The sequence below is a fragment of the Anolis sagrei genome, chromosome 3 (assembly GCF_037176765.1).
Source record: "Anolis sagrei isolate rAnoSag1 chromosome 3, rAnoSag1.mat, whole genome shotgun sequence".
NCBI classification, from domain to species: Eukaryota; Metazoa; Chordata; class Lepidosauria; order Squamata; family Dactyloidae; genus Anolis; species Anolis sagrei.
The window spans coordinates 246,500,006-246,527,317 of record NC_090023.1 but is presented as its reverse complement, the minus strand read 5'-3'; the positions used below and the strand labels follow the sequence as shown (position 1 = coordinate 246,527,317).

Here is a 27,312-nt window from a genome sequence, read left to right as displayed (position 1 = left end):
CAAACGGACAGTTTTCTAATCCTAGAAGTGACTTGCAGTTCCCCAAGTCACTCCTGACACAAAAATATTATTATTATTATCCTGAGACAACCTCAGAAAAAAAGCTTTATCTTGTGGATTTGCTGTGGCAGAATTCCCTTCTACTTTGGTGATCTCTCCTACCCATCTAAACACCCCTAACACTCAACTGCATTGTAGGCTCTTGTAAACAGAAAGTGATGGGGAAGAAAGGGCTTCAGAAAGTAGGTGGATTAGTGAAAATTGGGTGTTCCAACTTAAGTGACTTTAAGTTGTTGATATCCCCCCCCCCAATTGATTAGAATGGCTAATAACCAGAATTAATGGCACTATTTATTCCCAAACTCTTACTGCAGAGGATTCCTCCTGACGTAATGTTCTGAATTAGTGAAGCATGTCTTTGTTCCACAGTATAAATCTTGGAGATGCCTTTTATAAGTGTATACATTTTGCTGTTTTCAGAGCATCAACTGCAAAGTCATATGCAAAGTTCTAAGGTACAGTTGCCATTAAGTAACAAATTATTGTGATTGCCATTGTAGTGCTTCAAAGTGTTCTTCACTACTATGATCACACGCCTTCTCAAGTTCACCATTTCTATGTGTGATGTGGAATTCTTTTCCTTATCTATCGGAGTGAGAATCATGAGGTCCATGAGCCTTAGATAGCACAGCCAATAGTGAGAGATGCTGGGAACTGTTGTCACTCTGCACCTGAATAGTAGTATAATCCCCAGCCCTGTTTCATTTCCTATTAGAAATTCACAAATATCTGTTTTCTGGACAGGCAGGATGGGTGCTAGATTAAAAAGGTGGACTAGCAAAAGAAGTGCTTAGCCTCAGATGTACAGAGTGAACATCTCCATATTCTGCAAAAAGTAAATGCAGGTGGGTCCTAAGCTGTCCCTGATTGATTCTTGTCTGGCGTTTCCCTGTTTTTGCGTGTTGTTCTTGATTTACTATTATGATTTTAGAGTTTTTAAAATACTGGTAGCCAGATTTTGTTCATTTTCATGGTTTCTTCCTTTCTGTTGAAATTAATATAATCATAGAATCATAGAGTTGGACAAGCTTGTGAATTTCAATGGCTTATCAGCGTATCATTTGAGAGCACAGAAATGCTGGACCATTCATAGAATCATAGAGTTGGAATAGACCTCATGGGCCATCCAGTCCAACCCCCTGCCAAGAAGCAGGAATATTGCATTCAAAGCACTCCTGACAAAGCACCTCTGTTTAAAAGCTTCCAAAGGAGGAGCCTCCACCACACTCCGGGGCAGAGAGTTCCACTGCTGAACGGCTCTCACCGTCAAGAAGTTCCTCCTAATGTTCAGATGGAATCTCCTTTCTTGTAGTTTGAAGCCATTGTTCCATTCCAACAACTACCATGTCAGACTACACAGAGAAGAAATATATATATTTAAATACAAGTATATTTAAATATAAGTAATACAAGTATTACTTAAATATAAGTAATTATTTAAATATAAGTATATTTAAGAGCCCCCGGTGGCGCAGTGGGTTAAAGCACTGAGCTGCTGAGCTTGTTGATTGAAAGGTCGCAGGTTCGAATCCGGGGAGTGGTGTGAGCTTCCACTGTCAGCCCTAGCTTCTGCCAACCTAGCAGTTCGAAAACATGCAAATGTGAGTAGATCAATAGGTACCGCTCCGGCGGGAAGGTAACGGTGCTCCATGCAATCATGCTGGACACATGACCTTGGAGAGGTCTACAGACAACGCTGGCTCTTCGGCTTAGAAATGGAGATGAGCACCACACCCCAGAGTCAGACATGACTGGACTTAATGTCAGGGGACAACCTTTACCAACCTTTACCTATATCTTGTAAGCCCCTCTGAGTCCCCCTCAGGGTGAGAAGGGGGGCATATAAATGTAGTAAATAAATAAATATTTAAAAGACCAAAAAAAAAAAAGTGTATTTTGTTTACCCACGCCAGAAAAAGGCCAGTGGCGCTTTTCTGAGGGAGAACACATTCAGCACCAGCTTTCCTGGCGAGCGCCGTTTCCTTCCTCTTCAGTCAGCCTTGCCTCCTCCTTCTCTCTCTCTCTTATTTTTGGCGCCCTGGGGAGCCTTCATTAGCAATCGCGCTCGGGTTGCCAAGGCGACGGCTCTGCCCGTACACGCGCGAGGCTGGGTTGGGCGCCGACCTTCCCCCTCCAGATGCTCCCCCCCCCCAACACACACACGCCGCATCCTCGCGCAGCCGTTCGCCACAGCCAAGCCATCCAGTTGGAGCTTTGCAACTCCCTTTTGCTTGGCTTTTTTGTTTTGTTTTGTTTTGTTTTGTTTGGCGCGCGCTTCGCTTGACCGGGCGGGATGACCAGCGGGCAGGTGCAGGACAGGTAAGTCGGGGTGTGTGTGTACGCGGGGACCTCAGCTAACTCTTTTTGTGGTTGCACGCTTCCCTTGCGGCGCGCGCTGCGTCCAGCTCCAGAACCACGCGCCCCGGGGAAGATTCTAAGGGAGAGCGCGCGCCTTTTAGGCGCGCGCTTTCCCTTAGAATCTTCCCCGGGGCGCGTGGTTCTGGAGCTGGACGCAGCGCGCGCCGCCACAACAAACAAAGAGCTCCATCTCCCTTCCCTTCGCCATTGGGCCCCGAGGGAGGAGAAGAGAGGAAGGCGCAGAGCGGGCGGGAAACCTTTCCGGCACAAAGCCACAATGTCTTTGGAGACATGCAGAAAGGAGAGTGGTGGTAGTAGTGGTTGGGAAGCAAGACTGATGCAAGAATAACTCCCCCCACCTTACCTAGGTTAACGTTAGACTTTCTTTGCTCCAGCTTCTGTCTCTCTCTCTCGGAGCATGTGGGGAATCCCCACGTCCTTCTATACTCTCTGTTTACATGCTTCCTCGGGCAGCCTCTTTGAATTCGCAGCCATTGATGCAGTCCCGTTGAGCTGCCCGTGGCTCCTTGCTATAGAATCTTCCTCTCCTAACCAAGACCAAACTTCACATCTCGTTTTTATTTGTGTCAGAATTTGTGTGAGAGAATTGGCCGTCTGCAAGGACGTTACTCAGGGGACGTCTGGGTGTTTTGATGTACCATCCTTGTGGGAGGCTTCTCTCATGTCCCCGCATGGGAGGCTGGAGCTGACAGAGGGAGCTCATCCGCGCTCTTCTCGGATTTGAACCTCCGACCTGTAGGTTTTCAGCCCTGCTAGCATAAGGGTTTGCCCATTGCACCACGAAGGGCTCCTATACACATCTCATGCTTTCATAACATTCAGCCCTGGCAGTTCAACTGGTGTCAACGACAGTGTAGATGCACCCAATGTTAGTCTGTATGACAGTATCTTGTAGCACCTTGGAGAATTGAAAGAAGTTGGTAGTACTATTTGAGCAGGCTTTTGATAATGGCTAGGACTATCCCCTGGCAGAGGCGGCCCCAGGTAATTTTCAACGGTAAGCAAACAGTATTTTGGCGCCCCCCTCCCCCACCAATCATTGATATATATTTTCTGTTCGTCATGGGAGTTCTGTGTGCCATATTTGGTTCAATTCCATCATTGGTGGAGTTCAGAATGCTCTTTTTTGATTGTAGGTGAACTATACATCCCAGTAACTACAACTCGCATATGTCAAGGTCTATTTTCCCCCAAGAGCACCTCAAGAGTGCCCCTGGGCAACATCAACTATACTGCAAATGCTTACTTTGTGTAATGGGTTGAGCCGCCCCTGTCCCCTGGTGGCACAGCAGGTTAAACCGCTGAACTTGCTGATAAAAATATTGGTGGTTCAAATCCAGGAAGTGTGGTGAGCTCCCTCTGTTAGCCCCAGCTTCTGCCACCTAGCAGTTTGGAAACATTCAAATGCAAGTAGATCAATAGGTACCACTTTGGCGGGAAGGTAGCGGCACTCCATGCAGTCATGCTGGCCACATGACCTTGGGAGGGGTCTATGGACATCGCTGGCTCTTCAGCTTGGAAATTGAGATGAACACCACCCCCCAGAGTCGGACTTTACCTTTTTAAGACTATCAATCACCCTCTCGGACTGGACTTTAAGTGGCTATTAGAACTATAATTTATAATGCTGGATACCCTGATCATAGGAATTGACTGGTTTTAAATGGCATATATATGTACACACACACACACACACACACTGTTTTTAGAGGGCTTAATTAGTCTTTTAGATTGTTTATTTATTTATGTTTACATTACTGTGGCATTTTGTTTTTATTAATTGACTAGTTTGGGTACCCAGCATTGCTTGGGTTATTCAAAGAAGTCATATCTTTATTTTACAAAATTGTGGGTGAACTACAACTCACATCATCAGTACTTAAAGTTTTGTCATGTTGGGCAAGTTTGCTCTATTCTTAGATGTATCATCGGTGGAGTTCAGTATTCTTTCCAGCTGCAGGATGAATTACAACTCCCACCATGGTGTGTCAGTCCTGTCAAATCCCTCCAGTACATTAAATTGGTGATGGGGGTTCTGTTGGCCAAGTTAGGTCCACTCCATCATCGGTGGGGTGCAGAGTGGTCTTTGATTGCAGGTGAACTATACATCTCAGCACCCACAGCTAACAAATATCAGGGCCAATTCCCCACAAAATGTACAAGTTTTCACATGCTGGCATATCGGGTATGTGTGCCAGATTTGGTGCAGATCCATCATTGTTTGCGTTCACAGTGCTCTATGGATGTAGATGAACTATAATTTCTATTAACTATAAATCGCAGTACCTACAGCAGCTATAAATCAAGGTGAATTCCCCCAAACCTCTCCTGTATTTTTCTTAGGGCATGGGGGTTCTGTGTTCCAAATATGGTCCAGGTCCATTATCAGTGGGGGTCACAGTGCTTTCTTGATGCAGAGTGAACTACAATTTCCGTCACGTAGAGTCATGACTCCTTTTGTATGTTGATTAGCTCTGCTCTTGTTTGTTGTGCAGACAGAGTTGAAAAGAGTAGGAAAAGGTTAAGTGAGAGGCAGTGGGCGGGGTCATGCAAATTCCACACCAATGGTGAGAGTAAGAAACACTGGGATGTCTCTGTGGTGGAGGAAGCATGTAAAATCTTGGATGAAATTGTCGCTGAATGAAAGCATTCCTTGGGTGGTGGGCAGTATGGTGTTTGAGGAGGACATTGGCAGGGGTTGGGCTTACTTTTACTTAATTTTCAATTCATGGTGCTTGCTATAACCTGAAATGTCATTGGTGGGAGGGCTTTTGGTGGCTTCTCAGCACTGTCGGTTAAAGCTGTTTGTGGAAACAGGGGCCTGTCTGTGGAACTGGGCACCCCAGCTACACACACACTTTTATTATGGATTTATAATGGATTTATTATGAAGGAGAAATGCAAAAGTCTAGATAACAATCTAAACAATAGACTTCTTACCTGAATTACGTTATTGGATGTCAACTGCCTTGATGATACAGATATGTGATTATTTTTTTGTGTTATATCATTTATTATTGTCTGTGTTATATCATTTATTGTATTCATTTGTTTTGCTGTAAGCCGCCCCAAGTCCCTTCAGTGAAAGAGGGTGGGATATAAATAAAGTTTACTACTACTACTACAATAAAGCTTCTTATTCAAATCTAAGGGATCATTTATTTATTGGATGTATATTCCACCTTTCTCCCTGAGTGGGGTTCAAGGTAGCTGAACGGACTCATTGTGCTCCTACACTGAAGAATGGATGCAGTTTGTCACCACTTGAACTGTCATGCCCCAATGGCATCATGGGGACTGTAGTTTTACAAAGTCTTTAGCTGCATCTGTCAGAAAGTGCTGGTTCTTCACCAAACTACAATTCTCAGGATTCCATAGCATTGAGCCATGGCCATTAAAGTGGTGCCAGTCAGTCTGCATTCATTCTGCGGCAGTGGTTCTCAACCTGGGGTCCCCAGATGTTTTTGCCTTCAACTCCCAGAAATCCTAAAAGCTGGTAAACTGGCTAGGATTTCTGGGAGTTGGAGGGCATAAACATCTGGGGACCCCTGGTTGAGAACCACTGTTCTACAGTGTAAATACACCAATACTCTGCAAAAGCTTGTGCTATCAACACCTTTCTCTGAAGAGTCTACCAGATCTCTTTGCATACAAGATGGCTGTTCTATTCATTTCTCTTTCTGCCATAAAAAACCCCAAACTTGGGGGATAAGCAGAAAGGAGCCATTTGCCAAGTACTAAATTTAAATGTATGTCTTCACTTGTCTCTAGAAGGAAGCTGATGCAATAGCATCTCCAACTTCCCAACACCAACTCAAGTTGCTATAAGTCATTCTATCCCTGTTTTTGTTTGACAGCTGCACTTCTGTTCTCCTTTAGGAGTAAGTCCCATCAGTAAGAACAAATGAACCTTTGGCCTGGTGTCTCTGTTCATACTATTTGCATGTTGCTATAGTTACCTTCAGAGAAAATGTTTTGCCAACTTCAGTTTGAAAAGATAAGGAAACGGACCATTAGAAGCACCCATCATGCTTTTCAGCAGCCATTTGATTAACGACTTGTAATCCATTCATAGGAAATGTTATGGGTCTTTGGTGTTGTTGTGTGCCTTTTAAGGGATCCTAAAACAAGATATATTCTGAGAGTGTTGCCTTGGGCCCCTTCCACACAGTGGAATAAAACCCCACATTTTCTGCTTTGAACTGGAATATATGGCAATATAGATAACTCAATTCAAAGCAGATATTGTGAATTATTTTGCCTTGATATTTTGGGTTATATGGTTGTGTGGAAGGGCCCTTGGCTTCTTCTGACATTAAAAGAGGTTGCCCAATGCAGCACTATGAGCCACTTTTAATTACTATGATTGTATTTCATGGATTCCTGGCATTTTTCGTTTTGAGAGGGGAATTATAGTGTAATGGGAAGGTGCCCCAAGATTAAGCAACAGAGACAAGGGGTTCTTTTGGAGATGTCTTGGTCATTGGTGTTTCAGTAAAATATTTGCAAGCCTTCATCATGACAGTCCTTATAGCACTACACCTCACACTGGTAGTGCTAATATTTGCTTTATATGTTTTAAATCTAGTATTCATTGCCATCAAAGGTGGAACTTACATAAAGCTATGGATCTTTCCACTCAACACCAAGGCATTCCAAGATAGCTACAAGATAGCTATAGCTAGTAACTATACACAAATTGCTGGAGCATTTCTACCAAGCTATAGCAGATTTGTGACTACATTTAGAAGAGAAGGCCCGTCAAGATGGCAAATGGTATCATTTTCTCTGCTTATCAAGAACTCCAGGGGCTTTGAGCCTGTTGGCCGTAGCAAAGAGACTATAACTACTGTCAAGGGCTCAATGGATTTCCTGTAGTAAGAGGAAAAAGATGGAAGTATTCATGGGAAGATTACATTCAGAAAATGAAGATTTTTGCACCCCATACCCACTCCCACCCTGTAAAATTCTGTGAATGAAGCATGCCACTATTCCTTTTATGGTAACGATCCCCATAATAAATCACTAGATACAGATTTATTTTTTCCCCATGAGTCAAAAAGTTTCTCCCAGTGAATCTCATAGTACAGTAGAGTCTCACTTATCCAACCTTCACTCATCCAATGTTCTGTGTTATTCAACACAGTCTGCCTCCTGCCCAGATGCACAGCTGTTTCAATACATTGTAGTGTTTTGGTGCTAAATTCGTAAATACAGTAATTACTACATAACATTACCATGTACTGAACTGCTTTTTCTGTCGAGTGGTTGTATTTTGGTGCTTAATTTGTAAAATTATAACGTAATTTGACATTTAGTAGGCTTTTTCTTAATCCCTCATGAGCCAACATTTTTGCTTAACCAATGTTCTGCCGGCCCATTTATGTTGGATAAGCAAGACTCTACTGTACTTCAAGGTTGAGAACTTTTGTTTGAAACCATATAGTCCAGTGTTGCCTCTTTTACTCTGAAAACAGGCGGACATTTTATCAACCTTAGAAAATGTTTATTGTGTAACCTCAGAGATCCTTTAGTTTACTGCTTTTTCTCCTCACAGAGCTCCTTGATCATTAGCTGTTGCAGAACATGCAGAAATTGAATAGGGGAAAGCCATCATGGTGTAGTGGTTTAGGCATCGCACTGCAACTGTAGAGACTAGGGTTCAAGTCTCTGGTCAGCTGTGGAAACCTACTGGAATTGTTTTGGGTGAGTCACACACTCACAGTCCCATCTCCTCCCCCCATGATAAGTTCATCTTGGGTTAACCATAAGTTGAAAATATCTTGAACACACATATCAACAATAACAATAGCTTTCCGTGGAGTAAAGATTTTCAGAATTTGCTTGAGGAAGCATTTAAAATTGCACAGCTGTACTTATGCAGTATCTTCAGCACCATCATGTTTACATGCATGCTAGTTTTACTTCCTTAAGCCATGTTCAAAGTGGCTTAAAGTTACCTCTATAAAAGCTATACAATAAAAAAGAGACTCATTGGGGAGAAGGTACAAATGCAGGCAGTCCCCAAGGTAGAAACATCTGAGTTACAAATGACTCATAGTTATGAATAGGGGTCAGACATCAGAAAGTGAGTGAAATCTACCTCTTGGAAGGGAAATTCACTCCTGTAAGAGTTATCATGGGAAAAAAGGTGTCTCTACTTAAGCTTTATCACCAGTCCTTGTCTCCACAACAAGCCATTTTTTTTCAAAATCCAATTATCACAGAGAGAGAAAGTGAGGGGAAATCTTTGGAACAGGCACAAGACAGTAAAGCAAACATCACAGGGGTGCTAACCCTTCCCTGTGCTACCCAAAGCATACATATATACACACATACATATCACACACACACATACACACGGCTGGAGTTATACTTAAACATGTACCTGTTCTGACTTAAATACAAATTCAACTTAAGAATAAACCTACAGAACCTATCTTGTTTGTAACTTGGGGACTCCCTGTACTAGCTTTTATACCTAGACTCAGTGGGGATTACTGAGCCAGTACAGTAAAATGCATAGTAAGGTTTTATTTTTATTTATTTATTTTTTTGAAAAAAGAGCACAATTTCTAAAATGCAAAGTCTATAATAGGAATTATACATTCATGACAATAGAAGAATTCAATAATGCCTTTCAAAGTACTTTTCCTTGGTAAAAACCAATTGGCTTCTGTCTTCAAAAAAATAAATGCAGCTGAAATGTTATCTAACCACAAAATAAATACTGGAAAATATGTTTCCTTCCACAAAGAAAGACAAACAAATTACACCACCCCAAATCAAGGAGTGACTCGGTACCTGGTAAGCAGAAAAGCTGTGGCTCTACTTATCAGCTCTGTATATATATTATATTAGCCAGAAATAAACCTGTGCCCTTCTTTGTAATTTTGTCAGGTATTTTTAACATTGTGTGAAATTCAAGCCTAAGACAGTGGTTCCCAAACTTTGGTCCTTCAGATGTTTTTAGACTTTAGCGTCCAAAATTCCTATTGGCCAAGTCAGTTAGGGCTTTTGGGATTGAAGTCCAGAACACCTGGGGGACATTTTGAGAATCTCTGCACTGGGGTACCATTACTAGATGAATGACGTGCATTAAAGTTAAGATATATATGCAAAGATGTGTCCTACCAAAAAGAAAGAAAGAAAGATGTTACTCACAAATAGCTTTGGTTGATTATGCTTAAGTTCTGTCTGGCTAGTCTTTTAAAATATGTAAATATAACAAATAAAAATAGGCAGTTTAATATGTACATGTTTACTGAAAAATAAGCTCCCATGAGTTCAGGTATGTGTGTACAGAATTGTTGCACAGATGGTTTACATAGGCTTTCATATTAAATTGAAAGAGATTGCACCCTACGGTTAGACTCAGAAAGGACAGTTATTAACAGTGTTAATATTTCAAAGTCAATGGCATCCTTTATTTATTTCTTCAAGCTGTTATAAACAGAACTATCCTTTGGAAAATGTCATTGTTACAAATGGATACGTGTCTTACAGAGTTGTACTGCCTTTGGTAATGAATATCTCATAAAGTCGCAACCAATTCAACATAGTTTGTGGCAGCCATAAAAATGACATTTCTGGAATATAACAACCACACAATTACGGTAAACAGGAAATAACACTTTCAAACCACAAACATATTTTTTTTTCAAATTTTGTTACATAGTGTAATTGTAGGACTTTGGGTCAGCAGAGTGATACCAGATGCTCCAATACCCTCTCAGTATAATCTCTGGAACAATTTGAATTTGGGGTTAAGTGAATGCATATCCATGTTCCTTCTGGACAAATAAATGCTATGTAACTCCTTCCTCCATTTTTTGCTAGTTAGACTGGAGTTCACATTGATTTCCCCATTAGCAGTAACAGCACAAAGCCTCGTATTGATCCTGCTAAGATTTGAGTCTTTGTTCCAGTAAAGAGAAATTTGTGAAAGGAATATAGAGTAGTAGATAAAAAACCTACACACCCATTCTCCTAAAAAGAGTCTCATTCATAGACTCCTGCACTTAATCTATGACAGCATAGTTTTATGAGGCAGACAGCAGAAAAAATGGTTTAGCTTTATGAACAAATGCATTCATCTGCATTGTCTAAGATTAATTCCAGCCATTATTTAATGCTCTAAAAGGCTTTAAATTATGTACTAACAAAAACATTTACACATTCCATTTTTGTTTTTCAGTGAATCTGGCGTGCCTTTGGACGATAAAGGTAATTCATGTTTAAAGCTTACCAATGTTTAAGTAGATTTGATGGGCCAAATTTTAATCCTATTTCTGAAAAATAACCCCTTGGGCTAAAACATGGCAGGAGTGAGAAGAAAACATTGCAGAAATGTTTTATGGCACCAAGAGACCACAAAGGTCTTTTTGGGATAAAAAAAATGGTGTGGGAGGTGAAGGTGTTGGAAATAGCAACCTTCCAAGCCTCCATTAACTGTTTGTAAATGTGTATAATTGTTAACCTATATTGTATGTACATTTTGGTTTGCCAGTTTGACTGTGTCTCTTTGGTGTGGGAGGGACATCAGACACATCGTTTTTGTTATTCAGTTTGCATCAGACCTCAGTGGAGGTGGATGCATGTTGCTGTTTGAACTTCAGTAGAGAAGTATGACTTTCAGACTTCAGTGAAAACAGTTATACAGTTTGGACTACAACTATATTTAAAGGCATTGGACTATGGAGTAGTATGCTGAATATATACAATAATTTTGTTAGTAAACCTGAGATGTTATTTTTAAAGACTACTTTGGGTTTTTTTGGTCTTTTGAGTGCATATTTTATGTAAGAGGTTTTAAGCGAGAGATGGGCAACTGCAAATTCTTCTTCAAAGAATCAACCATCCTTTGCTAACCAAATATATTTTTATCCTTGGTAGTTTAAAGACACAGTTCTTCAGTTTAACAGATGAGTTACCTGTGTGCCATCACATTAATGCTTGTAAATATGACTTGTTCAAAGAGTTAACTTCTAACAAGGTCATGCTTTTCTTGACTGGTGGTTTTCAAAAGATGGTCTCTATGTTCACGGAGACTCACATTTACCAAATGGATGTGGCATTATTTTTACCTTTTCAATAAGGTTATGGTGCATTTATTTCCAATAGGTTATGGGATTTCCAATAAAAGGAGATGTTATTGGTGCTCTGGTGTGTGTTCCTTTGTAATTGCATATGGGCCATGGCCTCCACTTTGCTCCCTCTTGTTGTAGAAGTTCATTGTTATAGATCATGCTGCATTTCTTTTCATTTCAGCTGCATTTTTACAGTTTCTGTGTAAAGCTGTATTATTACCTTTATGAATATTAGTTGACATCCATTCTAGAGTCTACCAATTGGAGCTGCAAGATTGTAAATATCAAGGCCAGGGCATTAATTGAGTTGGCTCCATATTTTTGTAATGCTTTTCAAATAAAGGACATGTTGTTCCCACTTTGCTGATGTTTTGAGGTGGATTCTAGACACAGTGGGTCTTTGTGATCTGCAGTTTCCTGATCCATGGTCTCAACTGACCACACATCATGATGGCCCATACTTACAATGGTGGTGGCATTCAAGCAGGCATGCTGACATGGAAGCATATACACTGATGCCATCTAATAATACAGGGTGCGTTCATCCATGATTCTTCCTTGTGGAACTGAACCCTTGCAGATGTCTCACTAGCCTTAGCTTTTCAAGTATTCTAAGTGCCTATTACTTTAAAGTGTGGCTGTGCATTTTGTACTTTTAAAATTCTCTGGTTCCCTTGTGCATGCTTTTACTCCGAAAAGTAGGATATAAGTCTATATGTATATGATCTGTTTCTTTCGATATATTTGCCCTTGATCTGGATATTGCTCTCTCCAGTCAGATATTTCCTGAACATACTGTTTCTCCGGATGTTTTTGATATGTGAAAGGGGAAGTGAGGATAATTTTAGCAAATTTCTCTCCCTTGCCATCCCCACCTGTTCAGAACAGATTTTCAGGGGTCCTTGCACCATCTAGTCCAGCCCCTGTCATGCAGGAACATACAGCTAAAGCACTCCAAGGGATGGTCGTACAGCCTCTGTTTAAAGACCCTCTTAAATTCTTAAACACGTGTGGTTGATTCTGCTCTGAACTGGGATGATGAATTTTCTCTGCTCAAATATTTTATTTTGCAATTCAATAGTCCCATAGTCCAAAGGCTTTAAATATACATCTTATGAAAGTCCAAAACTGCATATCTGTACTCACGGCTTCTCAAAGCAAACCTATAGTAAACTGTTCCTGCATAAGTCCAAAAGACACCTGGTTCCATTGAAGTCCAAAAGCATATAGCATCCACTTCCACTGAGGTTTAAAGTGAACTGTTGTCATTGAAGTCCAAAAGCATACTGATAACAAAATGGAGTCTTGAGTCTGAACATGCTCAGTACAATCACATGTCTGTAGCCCCTCCCACACTGTCTGTCAAACTGGCAAATCAAAATATACGTACAATACAGGTTAGCAAATATATACATTCACAAACAAATAGTGAAGGCTTGGAAGGTTGCTATTTCCAACACATAGATTATCATCATTTTTAATTAACTGATTAGCACTGGCTGGTTGCACATAGTCTACTTGTATAAAGTGACTTACACACACTGCAGAATTAATAGCAGTTTGAAACAACTTTAACTACCACGTTTCTGTCCTATATAATCCTGGGGTTTGTGGCTTGCTATGGCACCATTGCACTCTGACAGAGAAATCCATATAATTCAGTCACGGAGATTAATATGGTGTCAAACTTATATAATTCTTCATTGTAGAATCCAGCCTTAGTATCATACATCTTGGTTGTAAGGCTATCTGTGTTTTTAACTTCATTTGTAGACCAAGACATTTTATGGTAAAACCCGAATATTTAATTCCTAGTTGACCTTCTGTCCTCTCCCCACTCCAAACAGATAGCAGCAGCTCTAAATATAAGGATGAAGACTGTGCTGAAGAAAATTCATTGGGTAAAAATAATCTTATTGATGATTTTTTAAAAATGACAGTAGAAAAGTTCAAATATTTTTGATTTGGAATATTATCTCTTGGTTGTACTTGACTTTTAGAGTGCCAGTTTTATTTTATTTTTTATCTAATAAAGGGGTTGTTTATACTAGCCTTTCCAAACTGACCTGAGTGAGGATGATGTGAATTGTATACACCCTGGGAGCACTGCTCAGGGACATGTTTCTAACATGTATTCAAAGTAGCAGGAATAGAAAGTGGAAAGCGGTTAGTGCTGTTCTGTTAATTTTTGATTAAGGGCCCTTTCAGACAGGCCCTAAATCCTAGGAACCTATCTCAGGTTTTCTGCTTTAAACTGGATTATATGAGTCGACACTGCCAGGTAATCTGGGATAAACAGAAAACCTTGGATCAGATCCTGGAATATAGGGCTTGTCTGGAAGGGCCCTAAGAGGTACTGGAAAGGTTTTTTTGAGGGGGAGATGAAGCACCAGGGTTTTAGCAGGAGAAGCAACAGACTAAAGTGAGGCTTAATGTGCCATTAGAAGACACATCAAGTTACACAAAGAAGTCACATCCTGGATCCCCCTCCACCCACTGTACTACCTTTTGTATTGAAAGGAGGCCAAAAGATTTATTCCCTGGCCACAACTGACCTACCTGTGGATCCATTAACTTTGGAAGAAAACCCCATTGATGCAGAGATAGTGCAATTATTGTTATCATTATGGGTAAATCTACAGCCCCCCCCCCCCGATGGTGCGCAGGGGGTTAAACCGCTGAGCTGCTGAACTTGCTGACTGAAAGGTTGCCGGTTCAAATCCGGGGAGCGAGGTGAGCTCCTGCTGTTAGCCCCAGCTTCCTTAGGTGTCCTGGACCCAAACCATAAGGCTTTAAAGGTCAAAACCAGTACCTTGTACTTTGCCTGGAAACTAATTGGCAGCAAATGGAGTGACTCTAGTATGGGTGCAATATGCTCAGTCTTAGATGTTTCTATAACCAATCTGGCTGCTGTATTTTTTTTTGAAATAATCTTTATTGAAGTTTTCAAATAACAATAAAATAAGGGGATGGGTATGGGGTAAAAATAAAAAGAAATGAGAAGAAAATAGGGAGAGAAAGGAAAGGGAAAGAAACAGAAAAGGAAAAAAAAAGAAAGGGAACCAAAAAAAGGGGGAAAAAAAGTTAAAAGAAAATATCTTGACCTCCTGGTGTCTTCCAAAAATCTTCTGTTCGTTCTTCTCATTCAAAAAAGAAAAAAAAAGACAAAAGAATAAAAGGTAATCTTCTTTATCTTTCTTCTCTTCTATCTTTCTTTCCCTTCCTCTATGGTTTTCATCCTCGTTTCTCCTCCTGTCTCTAGATCAATATCTCTTTCTTCTTGTCCTTTAAATATTTGGTAACGTCTCTCCAGTCTGTTTCTTTTCTTCCAGTTTCTTTGTTTTTCAATATTAGAAAAGTGAGTCTGTCTAGATTGCTGATATCCAGCAATTTTATCATCCATTCATCTTCTTCCGGTGTTTCTGTTTGTCTCCATTTTTTTGCGTAACACATCCTTGCAGCCGTTAATGCTAGGAATAGGATCTTGTCCTTATTTTTTTCCATGTTGTTGTCATACATTCCCAACAGGAACAATTCTGGTTTCATTGGTAGCTTAATTTTTAACATATTTTGAATTTCTTTTCGTATCATCTTCCAATAACTTTTTGCTTTCTCGCAGGTCCACCACATGTGGAAATAAGAGCCTTCTTTCTTCTTACACTTCCAACAGGTCGAACTTGTATTGTTATATATTTTCCCTAATTTTTGGGGGTCAGATACCATCTTAATGACATTTTTATCCAATTTTCCCTAAGATCAGTGGCGTATGTATATTTTAATCTTTTTCTCCAAATTTCTTCCCACTCTGATTGTCTAATATTTCTTCTTAAATTTTCGTTCCATCTTTTCATATAGTTTTTATCTTTTTTAGATTCCAATTGCCATTCTAATAATTGTTTGTATATTTTTGTTATTAGTTTTCTCTCTGTTTCCAATATTCTATCCCAAAATTCTTTACCTTTTGAGAATCCTACTTCTTTATCTAATTTATACCTCTCTTTAATTTGCCAATATTGTAACCATGATACTTTCCTATCTATGGTAATTAGTTCCTGTTGTTCTTTTAGAATTAATTCTCCTTGATAATTTTTCAAAATTTCCTTATATTTTAGCCAATCGTTCCACCCCATACATCTCCTTTGGTATGCCTCTAATGGTGACACCCATAACGGTGTCTTTGTGTAGAATTTCTTTTTATACTTTTCCCATACTTTTAGAATTGCGGATCTCACAAAATGATTTCCAAAATTTTTTTCTTTATCTTTCCCTTTATACCACATATAAAGATGCCACCCTCCTCTAAGATCTGTTCCTTCTAATGTCAATAATTTTTTTCTTTTTTAGCAGTGCCCAATCTCTTGCCCAAACTAATGCACTTGATTCATAGTATAATTTTAGATCTGGGGTTGCTAGCCCTCCTTTCTCCTTTTGTTCTATTAAATTATTGTAGTGGATTCTTGATTTTTTGTTATTCCAAATAAATTTCGTTATATCCCTGTTCCAATCTTTAAATAATTTCATATTTCTTATTATTGGTAAATTTTGAAAAATAAATATCATTTTCGGCAATATCTTCATTTTAATTGTTGCTATCCTACCCAATAATGATAAATTTTTATTCTTCCAATTTTCCATATCTTTTTTAATTTCCTTCCACTTGTTTAAATAGTTATTTTGTAGCAGGTGTAGGTTCTTCGCTGTCAAGTATATTCCTAAATATTTTAATTTGGTTACTATTTGTACATTCCATTTTTTCCCTATTTCTTCTTGTTCTTTCTTATCTATATTTTTTGTTATTGCTTTCGTTTTTTCTAGATTGATTTTGAATCCTGCCACTTCTCCGAAACTTTTTATTTCTCCTAACCATTGATCTAATTTGTTTTTTGGGTTTTCTATAATACATATTATGTCGTCAGCGAAAGCTTTATATTTGAAGTCTTGTCCCTGAATATTCGCCCCTGACAAATTTTTTTCCTCTCTTATTTTCCTCAGTAACACTTCCAGTGTTAGAACAAATATTAAGGGGGATAATGGGCATCCCTGCCTTGTTCCTTTCTCTATCTTTATTTTTTCAGTTTCCTCTCCATTTACTATGATTTTCTCCTCCTGATTTTCGTATATTGCTTCCACCGCATTTTGGAAATAGTAGCCCATATCCATTTCTCTGATTAAACTTTTAAAAAAATTCCAATTAACATTATCAAACGCTTTTTCAGCGTCTATTGCCATAAACATTACTTTTTTTTGGTGATTAATTTCATAGTGTTCAATTAGGTCAATTATTGTCCTGACATTGTCTTTTTGATATCTATTGGGTAGGAACCCTGCCTGATCTTCATATATGTATGAGTTGAGTACCTTCTTCAATCTCTCCGCTAGAATATTACTGAAAACTTTATAATCTACGTTTAACAGGGAAATGGGTCTATAGTTTTTTACTTCCTCTGGATTAGAATTTTCTTTATGTATTACGGTTATATTAGCTTGTTTCCATGAGTTGGGGATTTCCTTATTTATTCTTATGTTATTCATTACTTCCTTTAGATAGGGTATTAGTTCCTGTTGGAATATTTTGTAGTAACCTGTGGATAGGCCATCTGGGCCTGGAGCATTGTTGGGTTTTAGATTCTTTATTGCTGTTCTTATTTCTTGTTCCGATATTTCTTTGTTCAATATTTCTCTTTGTTCCTCTGTTATTTTTTGTATTTTCTGTTTCCCTAGATATTGAAAAATTTTCTCCTGATCAATTTTTTCATCCTGATATAATTCTTTGTAGAAGTCAAAGAATTGTTTTTTTTATTTCCTCCTCCTGTGTATATTCTATGTCCCCATTTTTTATCTTAGCTATGTATGATTTTTCCTTTTTATTCCTTAATTTGTTGGCAAGCCATCTTCCTGATTTATTTGCGTTCAGGAAGTAGTCTTGTTTTATATATTTCAATTGTTTTTCTCTCTCTTCTAACTCCAAATGGTCTATTTGTTTGCGCAGGTATTCTAGTTTTCTTATTATCTCTTTTTTCTTTGGGTTTCTTTTTAAATTATCTTCTTCCTTTCTTATTTCTCCCATAATTTCCTTGGTTTTCTGACATTTTTGCTTATTTTTTATTGCCTTTTGTTTTATGAAACTCCCCCTCATCACTGCTTTACTTGCCTCCCATAATGTCAATATATTTGTCTCATGATTGTCGTTTATCTCAAAATATTCCTGTAGTATTTTTCTATTTCTCTCTATACCTTCTTCTTTTTTTATTAGGTTTTCATCTAATCTCCATCTCCTTGTTTTTTCTGCTAATTCCATTTTTATTTCAATAGGGCAATGGTCTGAATCTATTCTGGGTACAATTTGTATGCTGGTCACTTTCCCTAACATTTGTGGTGATGCCCATACCATATCAATTCTTGACCAGTTCTGAAATCTGGCCGAATAATATGTATAATCCTTTTTGTTACCGTTTTTAACTCTCCATATATCCTTTAGTTTTAATTTTTCTAACCACTTTGTCAATACTTTTGGTAGGTTCCCTTTGTCTTTGCTTTTTTTTGTTATATAATTTTGTTTACTTCTATCTAGATCCCTATCAATAACCCCATTAAAGTCTCCTAGAATTATCAGTTGGTCATATGTTTGATCTTCTATATATTTCTTGAGATTTTCTGTGAATTTTATTTTCGATTCATTTGGCGCATAAATATTGCAAACTAATATTTTTTGGTTTTTAATTTTGATGTTGACTCCTAATATTCTTCCCTCCTCATCTTTGAAGGCGATTTCTGCTGGTATGTTTTTATCTATATATGTTACCACCCCCTTCTTTTTTTCTGGAGCTGCTGATACGAATGTTTGTCCTAATCCCTTATTTTCTAATTGAGCTATGTGTTCTTGCTTTATGTGCGTTTCTTGTAGTGCCACAATATGAAACCTTTTCTTTCTCAATCTGTTAAATATTTTATTCTTTTTCCCCGGTGCATTAATACCATTAACATTGTTTGTGTATATTTTTAACTCATTCATCCTTGTTTTTCTTGTTCTGCTGTGTCTTCTTCTTCCTCCTCTTCACCAATCTTCTCCCCTTCCTCTACCTCCTCTCCGTCTTTGTCCTCCTCGTTCTCTTCCTCTATTTGTCCTCCTTGCGCACCTTCTTCTGTTTGATCTTCTACTCTATGTTCATTCCCTTCTGGTCCATCCTGGTTATTGTTAAACTCTTTGTTTTCATTCTCTCTCTTCTTTTCTGAATCTTCCTTATCATTGTCTCTTTCCTCTGTTCTCTCCTCTTTGTCTCTTTTCTTCATCTTTTCTCTCCTTAGTTTTCTCTCTGTCTCTACCTCCTCTCTTCTTATCTTCTCTAGGAATTCTTTTGCTCTTTCTACATTTTTAATCCAGTATCTTTGTTCTTTATACGTGGCCATTAGACCTTCTTCCCGTTCCCATCTATACCTTATCCTGTATCTTTTTAACTCTTCTGTTAGAAAATTATATTTTCTCCTTCTTGAGATTACTGCATTCGGGAATTCCTTTAATATGATGATTTTCTTTCCTTTGTAGTAGACTGTTCTTCTATTATTTATCTTCAAAATTTCATCCCTTGTTGTCTTTTTTGCAAAGTGCACCACCACGTCTCTAGCAACTCTGTTCTTCATTGCGAAATTCGTGTTCACTCTGTAAACTCTGTCTGTTTGATCTTGCATTTCCTGATCTGTATATTCTATTAACTCCGCTAATATTTCCACCACTTTGTCTCTTATGTTCTCCTTTGGATCTTCTTCTATGTTTCTCAGTCTCAACTGAAATTCCAGTTCTTTTGTTTCCATTCTCTCACACCTTTCTTCAAGTCTTGCCGTTTTTTGTTCTAGATTCTTCATTTTTTCTTGCATACCTTCTTGTGTTTTTTTAATCTCTTTCTTTTCCATTTTTAATTCCTGGCTGCTGTATTTTGAACCAGCTGGAGTTTCTGAACTTGATACAAGGGTAGCCCAATGTAGAGCATGTTGCAGTCCAATCTTGAAGTTTGCAGCACATGCACTACCATTTTCAGGTCCTCCAAATCTAGGAAGGGGAACAGTTGGCAGCCAAAGCTGATAGTAAGCACTCCTAACTCTCACAATCTACCTGGACTGATATTTGGAACACTCCCAAGCTGCAAACACAGTTTTCAGGGGGGGGGGGATGACCCTATCCAGAACTGGTTGACACACCTCCATCCCCAGATGAGGACCCTTGATAGCAAGCACCTCTGTTTTGGCTGGATTCAGTTTCAATTAGTTTTTTCTTCACCCAGCCCATTATCTCCTCCAGGCATTCATTCAGAGGAAACACGCTATCCTTAGCTGAACCTGTTTTGGAAGGCATGGAGAAATATATTTGGGTGTCATCAGCGTACTGATAACACTCTGCCTCATGCCTATGGATGATCTCTCCCAGTGGCCTCATGTAAATATTAAAGAGCATTGGCGATAGAACTAATTGAACTCTAATTGGAACTAACTAACAGTTTGTCAAACTTTAAATTCTAGTGGGTCTATAAAGGTGTTAAGAATGCAAGTGTAAAAAGTCTTACGCAAGTTTTTTTCAGATGGAGGAACTTTGTGGATGAACCACTTGTCCATATAGTGCCCTTCCATTAAATTGCAAACAGCTCTTCCACGAGTGCCAAAAGTTTTCTGCTAGTCACTAGCATCTAATATGTCTGTTTGGGATATGCTCAAGACTCTGTGGATATTGTAAACTATGGATAATAGTATATAGAATTCTATATTTTGGGTCATACCTGGACTGGAAGGATATCATAGAATAACACTGAAGAACTTAGAGAAGCCCTCACTTTTGGGAAGGAATATGTTTTGAGCGTGGGTAGGTGGAACCATGGATATCAAATCCTTAAGAAAGGGTTTTGTGTGTCATACTGTATTACCTATACCTTTTTTAAAAATAGAATTCAGTGTTTTTTTATGATTGTTTAAACATTGCCAAGACTAACACATTGTCATTTTACAAAGGTGATGACAGTTCCAAAAGTGACTCCGAAAGCAGCTCTGAAAGTGATTCTGGTGAGTGTTCATCTTATCTTACATATTAACAGTGTACCATTGCCTGAGTATTGATCCTCAGTAACCAAAATGTTGTCAGCTATGGAAAAGCCAGCTGTTTCCCTCTACATGAGGTTTATGGATTAAGAACATAAAGGAAAAAGACCGTTTGGCATCTTAAAAATAATGCTTGTTGAAGTCTGTGTCAAATTGCTAGTCATGGCAACAACAGGCCATAAATATGCATAGAAATTGGCAGCGAAAGTGGCAAAACAGGATGGGCAGGAAAAGAATGAGAGGAAATGGTGGCTGTCAGTAAGCAGCAAATATATTTTGGTGTGCATTTGTTAATATCTCCACACCAGCTTGTTTTAAACATTCAATGTTACAAGGTTGTTTTAAACATTCAGCAATAAGATCTTTTCCTTTACAGAAAACAGTGAGGCAGATGCAGAGGAACCAAGTGAGTCCTTTATATTTTATTACCTTTCATTGCTTTTCTCTAAGAAGGAGGTTTGCAAATATAGTTTGAAATTGTTTGCTCTTCACATCTTATAGTTTAACTTTTGCTGATTTGATTATTTACTGATGTGATTAACAGTTTCTGTCTAGGGACCTCATCCCATTTGGGGGGAAAAATGGGGGGAATCGTCTTCTTTGCATGGCATTTCATGGGGTTCCAGCTTTAAAGAAGACAGAGAATTTACTCACCTCATCACATAGGATCATCTCTTTCTCTTTCTAGCTCAACCATCCGCTGAGTTCCCCATCACACAGGCTGGCAATTGTCACATATTTAAAACACTCCTTTCAATGGGATCTTCTACTCTTCTCTTCGAATTCCTCTCCTTGAGTAGATCAGCGGACTTTTAAGACTCTTTCCCATCGTCATTTCCCCCCCTTTGAAACCCTTCACTTTTAAATACACTTTCAATGGAATCTTCCCTCCTTCTTTTTGAATCCCTTCTCTTGGGAGACCAGCACATTTTAAAAATACTTATTTCAATGAGAACCACACTGTCTTTAAACCCTAATGGCAACAGAAGGATCATGGAGGGGCACTTTATGAAACAGAGTGTAATGGAGAAATTTGATGGCGCAGCAGGTTAAACCAATGAGCTGCTGAACTTGCTGACTGAAAGATCGGCAGTTTGAATCTGAAGAGTGGGATGAGTTCCTGCTGTTAGCCACAGCTTCGGCCAACGTAGAAATTCAAGGACACGCACATGTGAGTAGATCAATAGGCACCACTTCCACATGACCTTGGAAGCGTCTATGAACAATGGCTTAGAAATGGAGATGAGCACTGCCCACCAGAGGTATACATGACTAGACTTAATGTGAAGGGGAAACCTTTACCTTTACCAGAGAAATTCATCAGTTCCTATCCCATGGATAAATACCTATTTTCAGGCATTTCTACGGAAATGTAATGGAGTGGAGTCATTTTGTGCCCAGCTTTGAAATCCTCTTGCTTCTAGGACTCCTCCTCTTGTGGAGAAGGAGTCCTAGAAGCAACTACAGGAAACAGTCCTTTGTTGTTTGCTGGGCTCCGTGGGGGTGTGTCTTTGAACTGTCTTTGAAATGTGTAGAAATGGAGGAGGAAAACTGTCTGATGAAGTCCTAGGTCTTCCAGGGCAACTCTGTGTCAACCTCAGATGGGAGGTGATCATAAACTCACACTGAAGGACCTGGATATTCCTAGAGAGAGGAAATAGTAATAACATCCAGTGTTTCCAAAATCAGAACTCATTTTAAACTCCGTTCTGGAAATGGAAGCCACACCTTCCTTACATATCACTTTTTCAACCACTTTATCCTATTAATCTTTTCTTTTCAGGGAAAATACTTTCCAGATCATTTAAAATGGCTACAACATTAACATTTGTCATTGTTGTATCATTCAAAACATACTAACATTAAATATATTAATGTAGATCATTTTGTAGTTAAAACATTAATGACATGTTTTCTTGAATTAAAAATTTCCCTTAAAAAGAAAAAAATGCCCCCACTTTTACAAATGACCTTTAAATGAAAATAATGCTTGAGAGATAATGAGTAAACATTATGCCACATTAGCATTAACATTAGACCATGAAAAAGAAACCATTATTCTATTACCATTCCACACCTGGAAGTGAATTCAGGGAGTTAATTATATGTTGTAATGAGTAGCTTTTAATCTTGTAATATATTACAAAAGGTGAATACTGATGCTGGGAGAGAAATAGATTCAGCTTTGTGACAATAGATTGTAAAACTCTGTGTTGAACAGAATTGAATAGAAATAACTTTATTGTCATTGTACATTGTTGTTGTTGTTGTTGTTTATTCATTCAGTCATTTCCAACTCTTTGTGACCTCATGGATCAGCCCACGCCATTATACAAAAAAAAAAAAAAAATTAAAAAATTAAATGTTTTCCCAGCACACACCACAAAACAAGGGCAGTTCCAGACAAGACTTTGATTCACACCCAGTTGGGTTTAAAAAACCTGACTGGGTCAGCATTAGAGTCCACACACACCCCAAAAAGCTTGTGCTTTTCTAAGGGGGGGGGGGGGTGTCCAGATGCTCTGTCGGACCTTCCATCAGGGCACCTGCACACAAAAGAAATCCCCCGAGAAAAGCCTTAAAAATAACTTACCTGGTTGACCTGTCCCTTCTGCTGGCCCTTTCCTGGGGTGTAGAAATAATGCACCAGGAGAAGGAGGGGCAGGAGTGATTTTCCGCTTCCCCTCTTCTTCTAGCACATCATTTCTAATTGCGAGGAGAGGGCTGGCAAAAGGAAAATGCTGACTGGCAAAATTATTTTTCCTTTTTAAGTCTTTTTAACGAGGTGTGGGCTGTCTTGGGTTTTTAGGGCTCCAGGAGCCCAAAATTCCCAAGACAGCTGTGTGGATTGGAACTGAAAGTCACAGAACTAGATCCCTGGACACAATCCACACAGTACCCACAGCTCAAAAGACCCAGATCTTCTGAAAGACTCGGGTATTTCCAGCTATCAAATTACTTTGGCACAAAGCAGGGTTTTCCTGCTTTGTCCCAGGGGAATTAATTGTTATCTAAGGCATTGTTTGGACGCCCCACATAAAAACGTGGGAGGGTGTGCATTTTCCATCCTGTGTGGGTTTGCCCCAATGCACCCATCACTCCACACTTCCACCACTATCACACAGCCACTAATTCCACATTAATGTGAAGCCATGGAGTGTTGCCTGGAATGATGGTAGATATAGCACATGCCAAATAATTAATGCAAAGCACAAAATGGCAGAATAAACTTGAAAACAAAGAAACAAGGTGCTTATTTTAGCATGCCACCTGTAAACATCTGCAGAAAGTATTCATTTGGATCATGATTGATAATGGTGCATACAATTTTTTTTACAGATGGTGATCCAGAAAACAAAGAATCACAGCTGGGTTGTGTTGAATCAGGTACAATATCTTTGTTGGAATGACGTTTGCTGATGATTTCAGTAATTTCCATTTGGAAAAAATATTTCTTTATCTGATTCAATTTAGAGGTGAATATCCAGCAACACTGTGAACACTGCAAGATCCAACAAGTAGGTTTTCAAAATTCAGCCAGGGCTTTGTGTTCATTGTTTCATAAAGGCAACCCTGCTGTCTTACTAATTTGTTTCTCTTTCTTTTTTTAAATCAAAGGGTCAACAAGAACAAGTAACCCCAAGAAGGCTTTCTAGAGGGCAACTTTGGTAGGTTTTATTCTATATACAGAAAGCTGAAAATATTTAGAATGGCTAAGGATTGCTTTCGCTACAGTATGACACCATTCTTAAATGAAGTTGTTTAAACTTGTAAACATTGGTACAGGTTTCTTTCTTTCTTACTTCCTTTCTTTCTTTTTAGAAGTGCTTTCCTTAAATTAAATTTGGACAGAAAAAGATTAAAAAAGGAGCTTGCTTACTATTGTTAGGACAAAACAGTTGTAGCAACGCCAATGTTCCATTTACTCAACTGTATTTGGAAGGAGAAGAAAGGGAGAGAAAAAGGGGGAAATGCATATGGTTATGTGTTGAAAGATAATGCTTAATGTATCTCTTGTGTAGGTTAAAGCTGGATGGGGAAGGAGTTTATCAGTGTACCATCACAGGGTTGATCTTTGAAGTAGCCAAAGGTGCTATCATTGAATATTCCCTTTTGTCTTGGACCAAGTACGCTGCGTATATTAAAGAACCCTGGATTATTGTGGGTCCTATATTTGATGTCAAATGTACAACACCATCTGCTCTTACTTCCATTCAGTTTCCACACACTCTTTGCCTTAATGGTAAGATTTGTTCAACTATTCTAAATATTTTCATATATCTATGTACCAGGACACATTTTATGAAAACTCTGTTGTTTTGTTATTTTCCTGCAGAGCATTTGTCTGATGTAACTTTCAATGTGTTCCACTTCAAAAATAATGGTCCAGAATTTGAATGTTCTGTCGATCACTCAACTACACACATCAAATGGAAAGTGAGCTCATTGTCTCCTGTTGGACCAGTAATTGAGAGATATGATCCAGTGTACTACCATGGAGTTGTTATTTTATACAAAGTTGTCAGTAACCTGCCTTCCTTGGAATTCCGTGTGTATATGGCTAGTAACAACAGCTCTGTCATAAAGGTAAGATCAAGTCTGTGCGATCACCTTCCCTGATAATATCAATATAGAATATGTTATTTACTCCCACAGCATGGTTCGAATCTGGGGAGCAGGGTGAGCTCCCGCTGTTAGCCCCAGCTTCTGAAAACCTAACAGTTCAAAAACATGCGAATGTGAATAGGTACCGCTTCGGCAGGAAGGTAACGGTGCTTCATGCAGTCATGCCAGCCACATGACCTTGGAGGTGTCTACGGAAAACGGCAGCTCTTCATCTTAGAAATGGAGATGTCCACCACTCCCCAGAGTCAGACATGACTAGACTTAATGTCAAGGGAAACCTTTACCTAGAACCTACTAGAGTTGGTAGCTGTTAAATGAATAAACAAATGTAATGTGCAGTTGTGGCAAAATGGCAGTGTAGGTGGTAGTATTGAATAGGACTGAAATTTCAGCCCTTCTGTGTCCTCCCATGTGGGACATGAAGCGACGATGAATCTTGAAAATGAGCAGGAAGGTAAACAAAAAACAAACAATAATATTGGTCAAAAGACCTACAAAACCCCAGCAATGGTTTATGTGTCTCAACCTGTTATCAGTATTGGTTGAAACAGTTAAAGTTTATTTCAAGCATCAGTATTTCATCGAATCGCAGAGTTGTGTAGACAAAGTGCACAAATATCTAGTGCATAAATGATAATTTTTATCTAAGGTTCATGTGACCAGTACAGAGTGTATTCAGAAATTGTTTGTAGTTTATGAGGAAATTCCTAGGATCCGACACTGCTGTGTTGCATTTGAAGGTGCAGCATAGACCTTCATATATGTATTTATCTTTGTGTTTGTCTCTCTTGATGAACTGTCATCAAGTAACAGCGAGGTGAGCTTTGGTTTCAGATATTAATGTGCTGTTTAGGTAACAGTGTGCTGTTCATCTGAGCCCTACCCTTTATGGAGTACGAAGGATTATATGCCCATATATTTATGTACATTGATTTAAATTGGAATCCCAATTTCCACAGTAAATTTTCAGATTTGCTGTAAAGATAAATCCACACCAATGTATTGTATAATTCTTCAGTTTCTTCACCTGGTAAATCATAATTAAAATAGGTCTGTTTTTAAATTTTAGGATGTTTCAAAATCAGTAAAACGTTCTCCGAATACATTCATCAAAATTGAGAAACCTCCTTGTCACAAATTACTTCAAGGTGGAAAAAAATACAGATTAATTAGTGATCCAGAAGCTGATATCACTCCTGAGGTATGTTCTTCACTCTTCTACAATTAGCTCGCCATCAAGTGTGATTGTGAAATTGTGAAAGATAATAATTTCATAATTGTCATTGCTGATTCCAAGACACTTGTTACTGTAATTACTTTCTGGTAATATTATAAAAATAATTGCTCCCACCTGGAGAAAGATGTTTTCTGAAATCCAACTCTATTTTGACACTTGAAGTAGATTTTAATGCTTTGATCTCCACTTCTAGGAAATTGAGTTTGGTGATCACTCTTCCTTAGCAGAGAAACCTTTTTTTGAAGTATATTTGGAACAGCCAGTGGAACTTACGTTGTCTTTAGTGGACTTGGAGTCTGAAGAAACTGTGTGGAGAGCAAAGTTAAGAGAAAGTAAGAATTCCTTAGACATAACCTAGTGCGTAGTAAATGCACTCAAATCCAATCAGGATGCATGTACACCAGGCTTGGGCAAACTTGGGCCCTCCAGGTGTTTTGGACTTCAGTTCCCAGAATTCCTGAGAGCCTCAGGCCCTTTCCTTTAAGTGGCTGAGGGGGAAAAGGGTTGAAGTTTGCCCATGCCTGATCTACACCGTAGAATTAATGTGGCTTAACTACCATAACTCTGTGTTATGGAATTATGGGAGTTATAGTTTTACAAGGACTTTGGCCTTCTCAGCCAAAGAGTGCTTATGCTTCAACAAACTACAAAAATATCAGGATTTAATAGCATTAAGCCATGGCAGTTAAAGTGGTGTCAAACTGCATTAATTCTATAGTGTAGATCAGGCTTGCACAGCCTGTGGCTCTCTAGTGTTTTGGACTTCAATTCCCAGAATTCCTGGCAGCCTCAGGCCCTTTCCTTTAAGTGGCTGAGGGGGAAAAGGAATGGGCCTGAGGC

General features: G+C 38.9%; 1 protein-coding gene across 1 annotated transcript in view; it reads left to right on the top strand.

Moving 5' to 3' along the window:
• Positions 1–2,190: 2,190 nt before the first annotated feature.
• Positions 2,191–27,312, top strand: part of LOC132770547 (NACHT, LRR and PYD domains-containing protein 1a allele 5-like) — a 40,995-nt gene continuing 15,873 nt past the window's right edge. Inside the window, exons 1-12 of the mRNA XM_067466020.1 lie at positions 2,191–2,379; positions 10,637–10,665; positions 13,376–13,429; positions 20,523–20,573; positions 20,986–21,015; positions 23,949–23,996; positions 24,084–24,127; positions 24,228–24,277; positions 24,632–24,852; positions 24,946–25,196; positions 26,305–26,436; positions 26,666–26,804. Coding sequence (XP_067322121.1) covers positions 2,354–2,379; positions 10,637–10,665; positions 13,376–13,429; positions 20,523–20,573; positions 20,986–21,015; positions 23,949–23,996; positions 24,084–24,127; positions 24,228–24,277; positions 24,632–24,852; positions 24,946–25,196; positions 26,305–26,436; positions 26,666–26,804 — 1,075 coding nt within the window. The 5' untranslated portion in view covers positions 2,191–2,353. The remainder of the gene's footprint in view (positions 2,380–10,636; positions 10,666–13,375; positions 13,430–20,522; positions 20,574–20,985; positions 21,016–23,948; positions 23,997–24,083; positions 24,128–24,227; positions 24,278–24,631; positions 24,853–24,945; positions 25,197–26,304; positions 26,437–26,665; positions 26,805–27,312) is intronic.